Source organism: Protopterus annectens, chromosome 9.part0 (genome assembly GCF_019279795.1).
Source record: "Protopterus annectens isolate FY-2018-M chromosome 9.part0, PAN1.0, whole genome shotgun sequence".
Classification (NCBI taxonomy): domain Eukaryota; kingdom Metazoa; phylum Chordata; order Ceratodontiformes; family Protopteridae; genus Protopterus; species Protopterus annectens.
The window spans coordinates 1,890,463,000-1,890,476,406 of NC_056743.1; the positions used below are offsets into that span (position 1 = coordinate 1,890,463,000).

At 39.6% G+C, this 13,407-nt stretch overlaps 1 protein-coding gene across 1 annotated transcript in view; it reads right to left on the reverse strand.

Moving 5' to 3' along the window:
- LOC122812307 (complement C3-like) overlaps window positions 1–13,407 on the reverse strand; it is a 2,177,376-nt gene that overhangs the window by 257,141 nt on the left and 1,906,828 nt on the right. The window contains exon 35 of the mRNA XM_044084710.1: window positions 1,322–1,411. Coding sequence (XP_043940645.1) covers window positions 1,322–1,411 — 90 coding nt within the window. The remainder of the gene's footprint in view (window positions 1–1,321; window positions 1,412–13,407) is intronic.

The window sequence follows — 13,407 nt, forward strand, 5'->3', positions numbered from 1 at the left end:
AGCAAACATACTTGAGTACATAAATATATACATTATACACATTCACAGAAGCTGAAATGCATAAATCACATGTGAGCACTGCACTATGCATGCAAACACACATACTAATATAGACAAAAATATATGCATGCACACAAATACGCAAACTCACATACTTATAAGGCAAACATATATACATACACAAATACGCAAACTCACATACTTATAAGGCGAACATATATACATACACAGAAATACACAAACGTATGTATATAGACAAAAAAAAAATATATATATATATATATATATATATATATATATATATATATATAAATATATATATATACATGTACATACATACATACATACATACATACAAATACACAAACACACATAACATACATAGACAAAAATATATACATTCACATAAATACATAAACACACTACACATATAACCAAAATTATATACATACACATCAAATACACAGACAGATACACACACACACGCACACACACACACACACACACACACACACACACACACACACACACACACACACACACACACACACACACACACACACACACACAAAACTACATACATGCATAACCCCCTACACAGCCAGGTGGTTGCTTACACTACTTTACTATAGTAATTCAAGCACACACGCATGCACAAGTCCACACACACACACACACACACACACACACACACACACACACACACACACACAGAGTAAAATGTATATGTGCACATAAAACACACACATATGCATGCACACGCAAAAATGCATACATGCACATTCACCTATACTGGCAGGTGGGCACATACAAAACTGTACTACAGTAATACTCACTCTCGCACAACACACACACACACACACACACACACACACACACACACACACACACCATACACACACATACATACACACACACACACACACACACACACACACACACACACACACACACACACACATAGAGTAAAATGTATATGTGCACATAAAACACACACATATGCATGCACACGCAAAAATGCATACATGCACATTCATCTATACTGGCAGGTGGGCACATACAAAACTGTACTACAGTAATACTCACTCTTGCACAACACACACAAACACACACATACACACATATACACACACACACACATCAAACACTATCACCAAACATACAAATGCATACGCAAGTACACTTAAGTACACAGCTACGCCATGCAACCTCACCCACAATATGCATGTGAGTATTGAAGTTACATATGGCATATGCGCTCATACACACACACACACACACACACACACACAGGCATGCATGCTTTTATTTGATCTATTACCTTATCCAAGTACAGAATGAGGGATCCTTTATCAGAAAGTTCTTTGTTGATTTCATACTTTGATATATATTTGTCAACTCCACTGTTGAGCTAGATGAAAAAAAAAAAAACATTTGTCTTACTTAAGTTTGCATGGTAAGTAACAGTCAAACATGTCTTATGCACATGGAAGGAAGCTTATTCCACAGTGTCACAGTTTTTATTTTTAAGATTAAGAAGTGTGATTAGCTTTATAGTTTAGATTTTAAACTTGGTGAAGTTAAAGTTAATTAAGGCTTTTATATAACAATGATGTATATATATCATATATATAAGTAAAGACAGTACAGAAGTACATTGGACTGCTGAACATGAGATTATCAATGGCATAATTACTGACACATTTGTTCTGCTCAGGGGGCCTGTTGACGTCCTGCCATCTCTTTAGGTAGACAGCCACCACCACTTTCCTTATGGTAAGATTTGGGAGGTGGGCATCATTTATGCAGCTAGTGGTAGGTATTATTGTTTACAGGGTGGGATCCTAACTGGGCAGAGCAAGGTCAACGTCACAGACATTACTGCGTGTGAAGCTGGTTCACAAATGCCCACTGCTACTGTACAGTAGGCTGTCTTTGTAGCAATTTATGCTCTGCCATCCACTGCAGCTTGCCCCAGCTTGTTCTCTGTAGGGTGGGGAGCTGACATAATCCATTCAGTCCCACCCCCTTCCCTGGATCATCCAGTGCATCAACTTCTGAGTAAACTTGGGTCATCTGGGTCACAGCTAGGGCACAGTCCTTCTATATCACTGAGCTGGGACCATGCATATTGATTTTTAACAACAAAAGCAATTTACATACAAACATTTTACCAGTGCTGCAGTCTTAGCAATGCTGCGGTTAGAGGTGCATGTTAACTCATCCCAGGGATACATGTTGCTCCACAGGACAAGGTTGTAGAGCTCTGGTTTATCTGTGTGTGGTAAGAGGCTACTGATTTAACTGTATTTTCATAGCATCATTAAAGAATCTTACCAAAAAGTGGTCTAGTAGGCTTTAAATACCCTCAAAAGGTTATGACCTTAATTGTTTGTTTTGTACAGGGTATAACTACAATACAGCTAATTTTAATTATTTATTGAATAAAGGCTATAAATTGGCAGGTTTTCTTTTAACATAACATAAGTACTAGGCTAGTTGACCAAGCCTATTTTTGTTGGTGATAATCAAACTCTATATTTCTTATCTGTGAGGTAAACACCTTAACCATTATGCCCTTCCAACCATTTAAGAATCACACTCTGTACTGCATGTCTTTGAGGTAAACATCTTAACCGTTATACAGCCTCCAACCATCCTTTCCCTTCTTCTGCTTTTATTTATCCTTCTTCTGAATCCCTAAGGTAGGAAAAGAAATGCAACAAACATTTGGAGCATAAAATAATAAAGCTTAGAAGCATGGATGTTTTTAGGTTTCTTACAAGAGGAGGATATGATGAATCAAAGAGATTGAACCTGATGTTCTAGTTTAGGAGCTCTTAAGGATCTTCTGTTTAAACTATTTTTTCAACTCTGTATGAAAGCATTGACTCCATGTTTCCTGTCAATCCTATCACTGTATGACTAGCGGGTTCTGGAAAAACAAGCACTGATTGAACAGGCCCCTTTGTTCACACAAATGAACATAAAATGACTTGTGAAGAAGGAGGACTTCTAATTGTTAAAAAACCTTCTCACACCCCAGATGGCAGAAATGTTTCAAACAGGCCAAATCCTTCCTTCATCTTCAGAAAGTATTTCTTAGAGGTGCAAAACAGACATCCAGAAACCAGGGTGGGGTGGTATAGGTGTCTGATACTGTTTGTTAGTTATAGGAAGAGGGCATCTGGTAGTCAGACATCCAGTAGGCAGGTATTCAGCTACCCTACAGTGCATAAAATTCTTGGCTCGAGGTGATTGTCACTGCTGAAGTGACACCCCAACCCCATGTGCAAAATGGAAAAAGGGGTTTAGGCTTCTGTGGTTTCTTTATCTCTCAAACCTTCCATTTGAGTAGTTGCCAGAGATTGAAAAAAAAAGGTCTTCTCCTCCTACTCCATCATCTACTTCACGTGAACATGATGAGGAGGCTTTAACTTACCCTTACCAAACTGGATCTAGCACTTCTCCTCCTGCTCCATCATCTACTTCATGTGAAGATGATGAGGAGGCTTTAACTTACCCTGAACAAACTGGATCCAGCACTTCTCCTCCTGCTCCATCATCTACTTCATGTGAAGATGATGAGGAGGATTTAACTTACCCTGACCAAACTGGATCCAGCACTTCTCCTCCTGCTCCATCATCTACTTCATGTGAAGATGATGAGGAGGCTTTAACTTACCTTGACCAAACTGGATCCAGCACTGATTGAGATACATATTCCACTGATGAAGAAGCACTTTTCTGAGGATCAGCTCCAGATGTTACTTTTGGAGATGCCTTAAACCTCTTGAAATAATATATTGACAGTCTTGTAGACCTTTGTCCTCTCACATAATAGGGTGTGCAAAACTGATGAAGCGGACAAAGCCTAAAGTAGAAAAACTCCTTTCTAAAATTGACTCCTTCTACAGTATATTCTCAGACCTTTCATTAGAACTTGATTTTCAAGCACCTGACCAAAGAAGCACTGTAAGATTTATAACATTCTGGAGCAGGGAAAGTTTATTTATAAAAATCCATTTGTTGACCCAGCAGTAAATCTCCCAACCTCTGCAGGACCCTACCCTGATGACTGCCATACTTGCGACTAATCATCCCATTCAGTCCACAGGGACAGGAGCTAGTCATCCCCAGGCTAGGCGAGAGCCCTGCAACCCATTAGTTCTGTCAAAGAAGCCCGATGGATCCATTCATTCTCCTTGAAAGAACAGTCAGGTGGTAGGTATCAGAGCAATCTGTAGGCCCTGTGGACTGACATACCCTTCCTTCCCACTAGGTGGTTCACTAACTCACAATAATTGCCTGCCTAGATGGAAAATGTGCAGACTGCTGTGCACATCTACCCCAGTCTCAGCAATGCACACATGCCACCTGTTGCACAAACCTACCCAGTCTCTCTTATGTGTGGCTATCTACCTGCCGGTAGGTGTGCCAGTGTGGCAGGCTGAACAACCTTTCCTTACCCAGGATGGATGAGCTAACAAGGGATGCTGGTCTGCCCCACCAGATCCATGCCACTAACTGAATATTAGTCACCCGAGCTGTAGGCAGGGCTTTATCTCTCTATGCCATGAAGCTGGGCTGTCACAGTTACAACTGAATGTTCAGTGCTGAAAGAATTGAAAAAAAGCAGGTGATCTAAGAATCCCTCCCAAAGAAAAGAAAAGAAAAACAGATTTGGGAAGAGATGTTATACATCTGTTACCCTGGTCATTACAGGCATTAACTCTCAGATTCACACTTTACAGCACTGAATCTTTCCTGAAGAATCCAAGATGCATCCCTTAAGGAGAAGATCCTGCAGATAATGTCGGATTACGTATCGCTGTACCTCACTGATCCTAGTATCAGAGCCACTGCCTCTCTCACCTTTTATTTACATTTGGTTGATCAGAAGCCTGGTCTTTTCTGAAGGATGTGAAAGTTCAGTTATAGGATGCTCCACTGGATAAGAATCTGTTATTTGGACCTTCCACACTAAAAAGTATTCAACTATTTAGTATAAAAGGACAATGCTGTGACTAATGTAAAACAGTTGGTCCATTTCTCAATTTTTCAGCTGCATAAGGAATTACCCCGCCCCCAAGTTTAGACCCTTTTCTAGAAACAGAGCTGAGGAATGGTAGCCAAGACTAGGAACAGTAACAACAGCGAGCTTCTCAGCAGGACATTGCGGTCCCTTCCGTCATCCGTTACCTTCAGTCACCTGTCATTAGAACTGTAGCTAAAACCATTCTTCCTGAAATTGCAGCTACAGTAACCATGCATAGTTTGCTTCAGCTGTGACTGCTAATGTAGTGCCATTATATATATATATCCTGCAGGCTTCAGACAGCATTGCTATTATGAACTCCCATACCACTAGTACCTGCCCATAATGCCCTCTGACAGCTTCTGCTTTGTGTAGCTTGGAGGGATTGAGATTTCTTTGAGTGGAGCATGTCCAACAGCTCTGGGTTTGACATAGCTTTGTGAGTAGGCAATATGCGACAGAGTAAATCTGGAGTTTTTTGAGACGGTCTGCATAAGGCATCTGTTTGTGGCCCGTAATCTTCTTTGTGAGGTATTTCTGTGGCCTTTCCCGATGTTGTAGATGTCTTGTGAGGTACATACCAAAAGGGCCGTTGTACTCTATAATGGGTCTAATGAGTGACGAGTAGAGAGGAACAATGACCGCTTTTTTCCTGGATGAGAAACCTTTTGAGATGAGTTGTGCCATGTAGAAAGATTTCCTGACTACTGTGGCCATGTGATTATCAAAGGAGAGACTGCTGTAAACCTGTGTCACAAGATCTCTTATCACACTTTCAGTGTTAAGTAGACTACTACTTCTGTGGTAGTTCATGGGTACAGAGTTTTTACCAAAAGGGATGACAATGCACTTTTTGGCATTGAGCTTGAGGCCATGGCTTTGACACCAGGCATCTGTCTCAGTGAAGCCCTTTTATAGGATGTCCACATCATTAGGAATTTCGATTATGGCTCCTCGTTTGCAGTCATCTGCAAACTTCATTAGCCAAAGACCTTCTGTGTTAGCCTGTATTTCAGAGAAGTAAATACCAAACAGGAGAGGACCCAGGACTGAACCCTGTGGTACTCCACTTATCACTGGTCTGAAGTCAGATTTGGAGTCTGCTACTTTCACAGTGTGGGTTCTGTCAGTGAGCCAGTTGGCAACCCATCTTGTGACATAGGGATTTATACCTAATTTAGTGACTTTATCTATAATTCCAGAGTGGGGGATGGTGTCAAAAGCCTTGGCGAGATCTAGATAGGCTGTGTGAACCACCTTACCCTCATCAATGGCTTTGGTGACCACTTCAAAGAGTCTATCAGTTTTAGGAGACATGATCTGCCTTTTACAAACCCAAACTGGGTGAGGTCCAGAGTTTGGAGATTACCAATGTCATTGTTTATAAGTTCCATGATGGTACATTCCATAGCCTTGCAGACCAGGCTCGTCAGGCTAATGGGGTGGTAGTTCCCGAGATCTGTGGTGGCTCCCCCTTTGTGGAGTGGGATAACTGTCGCTGTGCACCATTCAGTGGGCACATAGCCTGAGATGAGGCTATGACTGAACATGGTGCTTAGATGGGGTGCCAGTTCATTCTGTAGTTTGTGTAGAATGCAGCCTGGGATGTTGTCAGGTCCCCATGGATGCTGTGTTCTTGGCTTTGGAGACTGCGGTTTTTACCTGTGCAGCCATGCTTACAGGAATTTTGCATTCTTCCTGTATAGAGATGGGCCCTTTAGGGGATGAGAGGGGGGGGTAAAGTTAGCTCTGAATCTATCTGCCAGGATGCTGGCAATATCAGTTGGTTCTGTATATTTAGTGCCATTGTGCTGTAACTCAGAGCAGATCTGAGTGTTGCCATTGAGATTCTTGACATTAGAATGCTTTGTGGTATTCCCACACCATTTCTAGTCTATTCTCTTTCTGAGAAGTAGACTCTGGATCTGAATACCCAAGATGTTCAGCCACATCTTCATCATGTCATCCACTTCCAAGTTGCAGACAGATTAAGTGTAACAATTCACATTTCACATTTAGCAGGTTGATTGTTTTTTACATCCAGATTTTGCTCAGCTCAAGCTGGGCAACTGAAGACTCACTGCAAGTAGCTAATTGACCAAGGGCTGCTCGGTTTTATGACAGACAGTCACTGACCAGTGGGGCACATAACCCTTTGGTTCCTGACATAGGTTGGAGTAGGCCGGATCCTCAACCCACCGACAAATACCCAGAACCATTTGGTGACATCAGTCTAGGGCTATATTTGACACCATTGAGTGGCAATCCCTGACACAGTGTGCAGTCTGTGATCCATGTTATCCTGTCACACTACAGTTAATGCCCAAAGGGGTAGGGCTGTACAACTCTTGCCCATATACAGCACCATCTAGACTTGATGTTGCTGCATACAACTCCATTCTTGGGTGAGTTTGAGGTGGAAACATTCAGCAATTTTTAGGAGATGGGACAATCCTGCAGAGACACAGAAAAAACATCTAAACTTCAGGATCGAACCTTGTACCTTGTGTATGAGAGGCAAATACCTTAGCCATTATGAGAACTGGTGTTATTTATTTATTTATTGCTGTAAATTTTGGTGAGTCACTAATTTTGTGAAGAAATAGGTGGTCAAACAGGATTGGGTCTCTCAAGGCTGAAAAGGTGAGAAATAGGTCAAGTTGGAGCAGTTGGTGAGCTACTGAGTATAAAGAGAGCTTTGCTAATCTGTTCAGATAACTGAAGGATTTAAGGCATTTAATATGTGTTGGTAAAGATCACTGGGGCCTCTCCAGTTGAATAATATGATTGGATATGTATATGTCCAAGAGGAGCATTGTATTCTGACAGATAATGAAGGATTAAGGCATTTAATATGTGTTGGTAAACATCACTGGGGCCTCTCCAGTTGAATAATATGATTGGATATGTATATGTCCAAGAGGAGCATTGTATTCTGACAGATAACTGAAGGATTAAAGGCATTTAATATGTGTTGGTAAAGATCACTGGGGCCTCTCCAGTTGAATAATATGATTGGATATGTATATGTCCAAGAGGAGCGTTGTATTCTGACAGATAACTGAAGGATTTAAGGCATTTAATATGTGTTGGTAAATATCACTGGGGCCTCTCCAGTTGAATAATATGATTGGATATGTATATGTCCAAGAGGAGCGTTGTATTCTGACAGATAACTGAAGGATTTAAGGCATTTAATATGTGTTGGTAAACATCACTGGGGCCTCTCCAGTTGAATAATATGATTGGATATGTATATGTCCAAGAGGAGCGTTGTATTCTGACAGATAACGGAAGGATTTAAGGCATTTAATATGTGTTGGTAAACATCACTGGGGCCTCTCCAGTTGAATAATATGATTGGATATGTATATGTCCAAGAGGAGCGTTGTATTCTGATAGATAACTGAAGGATTTAAGGCATTTAATATGTGTTGGCAAACATCACTGGGGCCTCTCCAGTTGAATAATATGATTGGATATGTATATGTCCAAGAGGAGCATTGTATTCTGAGAGATAACTGAAGGATTAAGGCATTTAATATGTGTTGGTAAACATCACTGGGGCCTCTCCAGTTGAATAATATGATTGGATATGTATATGTCAAAGAGGAGCATTGTATTCAAACAGATAACTGAAGGATTAAGGGCTTTAATATGTGTTGGTAAAGATCACTGGGGCCTCTCCAGTTGAATAATATGATTGGATATGTATACGTCCAAGAGGAGCATTGTATTCTGACAGATAACTGAAGGATTAAGGCATTTAATATGTGTTGGTAAACATCACTGGGGCCTCTCCAGTTGAATAATATGATTGGATATGTATATGTCCAAGAGGAGTGTTGTATTCTGACAGATAACTGAAGGATTTAAGGCATTTAATATGTGTTGGTAAATATCACTGGGGCCTCTCCAGTTGAATAATATGATTGGATATGTATATGTCCAAGACGAGCATTGTATTCTGACAGATAACTGAAGGATTTAAGGCATTTAATATGTGTTGGTAAAAATCACTGGGGCCTCTCCAGTTGAATAATATGACTGGATATGTATATGTCCAAGAGGAGCGTTGTATTCTGACAGATAACTGAAGGATTTAAGGCATTTAATATGTGTTGGTAAACATCACTGGGGCCTCTCCAGTTGAATGATATGATTGGATATATATATGTCCAAGAGGAGCATTGTATTCTGATAGATAACTGAAGGATTTAAGGCATTTTATACGTGTTGGTAAACATCACTGGGGCCTCTCCAGTTGAATAATATGATTGGATATGTATATGTCCAAGAGGAGCATTGCATTATGACAGCGAACTGAAGGATTAAGGCATTTAATATGTGTTGGTAAACATCACTGGGGCCTCTCCAGTTGAATAATATGATTGGATATGTATATGTCCAAGAGGAGCATTGTATTCTGACAGATAACTGAAGGATTAAGGCATTTAATATGTGTTGGTAAACATCACTGGGGCCTCTCCAGTTGAATAATATGATTGGATATGTATATGTCCAAGAGGAGCATTGTATTCTGACAGATAACTGAAGGATTAAGGCATTTAATATGTGTTGGTAAACATCACTGGGGCCTCTCCAGTTGAATAATATGATTGGATATGTATATGTCCAAGAGGAGCATTGTATTCTGACAGATAACTGAAGGATTAAGGCATTTAATATGTGTTGGTAAACATCACTGGGGCCTCTCCAGTTGAATAATATGATTGGATATGTATATGTCCAAGAGGAGCGTTGTATTCTGACAGATAACTGAAGGATTAAAGGCATTTAATATGTGTTGGTAAACATCACTGGGGCCTCTCCAGTTGAATAATATGATTGGATATGTATATGTCCAAGAGGAGCATTGTATTCTGACAGATAACTGAAGGATTTAAGGCATTTAATATGTGTTGGTAAACATCACTGGGGCCTCTCCAGTTGAATAATATGATTGGATATGTATATGTCCAAGAGGAGCATTGTATTCTGACAGATAACTGAAGGATTTAAGGCATTTAATATGTGTTGGTAAACATCACTGGGGCCTCTCCAGTTGAATAATATGATTGGATATGTATATGTCCAAGAGGAGCGTTGTATTCTGACAGATAACTGAAGGATTAAATGCATTTAATATGTGTTGGTAAACATCACTGGGGCCTCTCCAGTTGAATAATATGATTGGATATGTATATGTCCAAGAGGAGCGTTGTATTCTGACAGATAACTGAAGGATTAAAGGCATTTAATATGTGTTGGTAAACATCACTGGGGCCTCTCCAGTTGAATAATATGATTGGATATGTATATGTCCAAGAGGAGCGTTGTATTCTGACAGATAACTGAAGGTTTTAAGGCATTTAATATGTGTTGGTAAACCTCACTGGGGCCTCTCCAGTTGAATAATATGATTGGATATGGATATGTCCAAGAGGAGCGTTGTATTCTAAAAGATAACTGAAGGATTAAGGCATTTAATATGTGTTGGTAAACATCAATAGGGCCTCTCCAGTTGAATAATATGATTGGATATGTATATGTCCAAGAGGAGCATTGTATTCTGACAGATAACTGAAGGATTAAGGGCATTTAATATGTGTTGGTAAAGATCACTGGGGCCTCTCCAGTTGAATAATATGATTGGATATGTATATGTCCAAGAGGAGCGTTGTATTCTGACAGATAACTGAAGGATTTAAGGCATTTAATATGTGTTGGTAAATATCACTGGGGCCTCTCCAGTTGAATAATATGATTGGATATGTATATGTCCAAGAGGAGCGTTGTATTCTGACAGATAACGGAAGGATTTAAGGCATTTAATATGTGTTGGTAAACATCACTGGGGCCTCTCCAGTTGAATAATATGATTGGATATGTATATGTCCAAGAGGAGCATTGTATTCTGATAGATAACTGAAGGATTTAAGGCATTTAATATGTGTTGGTAAACATCACTGGGGCCTCTCCAGTTGAATAATATGATTGGATATGTATATGTCTAAGAGGAGCATTGTATTCTGAGAGATAACTGAAGGATTAAGGCATTTAATATGTGTTGGTAAACATCACTGGGGCCTCTCCAGTTGAATAATATGATTGGATATGTATATGTCAAAGAGGATCATTGTATTCTGACAGATAACTGAAGGATTAAGGGCATTTAATATGTGTTGGTAAAGATCACTGGGGCCTCTCCAGTTGAATAATATGATTGGATATGTATACGTCCAAGAGGAGCATTGTATTCTGACAGATAACTGAAGGATTAAGGCATTTAATATGTGTTGGTAAACATCACTGGGGCCTCTCCAGTTGAATAATATGATTGGATATGTATATGTCCAAGAGGAGCGTTGTATTCTGACAGATAACTGAAGGATTAAAGGCATTTAATATGTGTTGGTAAATATCACTGGGGCCTCTCCAGTTGAATAATATGATTGGATATGTATATGTCCAAGAGGAGCGTTGTATTCTGACAGATAACTGAAGGATTTAAGGCATTTAATATCTGTTGGTAAAAATCACTGGGGCCTCTCCAGTTGAATAATATGACTGGATATGTATATGTCCAAGAGGAGCGTTGTATTCTGACAGATAACTGAAGGATTTAAGGCATTTAATATGTGTTGGTAAACATCACTGGGGCCTCTCCAGTTGAATGATATGATTGGATATGTATATGTCCAAGAGGAGCGTTGTATTCTGATAGATAACTGAAGGATTTAAGGCATTTTATACGTGTTGGTAAACATCACTGGGGCCTCACCAGTTGAATAATATGATTGGATATGTATATGTCCAAGAGGAGCATTGCATTCTGACAGCGAACTGAAGGATTAAGGCATTTAATATGTGTTGGTAAACATCACTGGGGCCTCTCCAGTTGAATAATATGATTGGATATGTATATGTCCAAGAGGAGCATTGTATTCTGACAGATAACTGAAGGATTAAGGGCATTTAATATGTGTTGGTAAACATCACTGGGGCCTCTCCAGTTGAATAATATGATTGGATATGTATATGTCCAAGAGGAGCGTTGTATTCTGACAGATAACTGGAGGATTTAAGGCATTTAATATGTGTTGGTAAACATCACTGGGGCCTCTCCAGTTGAATAATATGATTGGATATGTATATGTCCAAGAGGAGCATTGTATTCTGACAGATAACTGAAGGATTAAGGCATTTAATATGTGTTGGTAAATATCACTGGGGCCTCTCCAGTTGAATAATATGATTGGATATGTATATGTCCAAGAGGAGCGTTGTATTCTGACAGATAACTGAAGGATTAAAGGCATTTAATATGTGTTGGTAAACATCACTGGGGCCTCTCCAGTTGAATAATATGACTGGATATGTATATGTCCAAGAGGAGTGTTGTATTCTGACAGATAACTGAAGGATTTAAGGCATTTAATATGTGTTGGTAAACATCACTGGGGCCTCTCCAGTTGAATAATATGATTGGATATGTATATGTCCAAGAGGAGCATTGTATTCTGACAGATAACTGAAGGATTTAAGGCATTTAATATGTGCTGATAAACATCACTGGGGCCTCTCCAGTTGAATAATATGATTGGATATGTATATGTCCAAGAGGAGCGTTGTATTCTGACAGGTAACTGAAGGATTTAAGGCATTTAATATGCGTTGGTAAACATCACTGGGGCCTCTCAAGTTGAATAATATGATTGGATATGTATATGTCCAAGAGGAGCGTTGTATTCTGACAGATAACTGAAGGATTAAATGCATTTAATATGTGTTGGTAAACATCACTGGGGCCTCTCCAGTTGAATAATATGATTGGATATGTATATGTCCAAGAGGAGCGTTGTATTCTGACAGATAACTGAAGGATTAAAGGCATTTAATATGTGTTGGTAAACATCACTGAGGCCTCTCCAGTTGAATAATATGATTGGATATGTATATGTCCAAGAGGAGCGTTGTATTCTGACAGATAACTGAAGGTTTTAAGGCATTTAATATGTGTTGGTAAACCTCACTGGGGCCTCTCCAGTTGAATAATATGATTGGATATGTATATGTCCAAGAGGAGCGTTGTATTCTAAAAGATAACTGAAGGATTAAGGCATTTAATATGTGTTGGTAAACATCAATAGGGCCTCTCCAGTTGAATAATATGATTGGATATGTATATCTCCAAGAGGAGGGGCCTCTCCAGTTGAATAATATGATTGGATATGTATATGTCCAAGAGGAGCGTTGTATTCTGAAATATAACTGAAGGATTTAAGGCATTTAATATGTGTTGGTAAACATCACTGAGGCCTCTCCAGTTGAATAATATGATTGGATATGTATATGTCCAAGAGGAG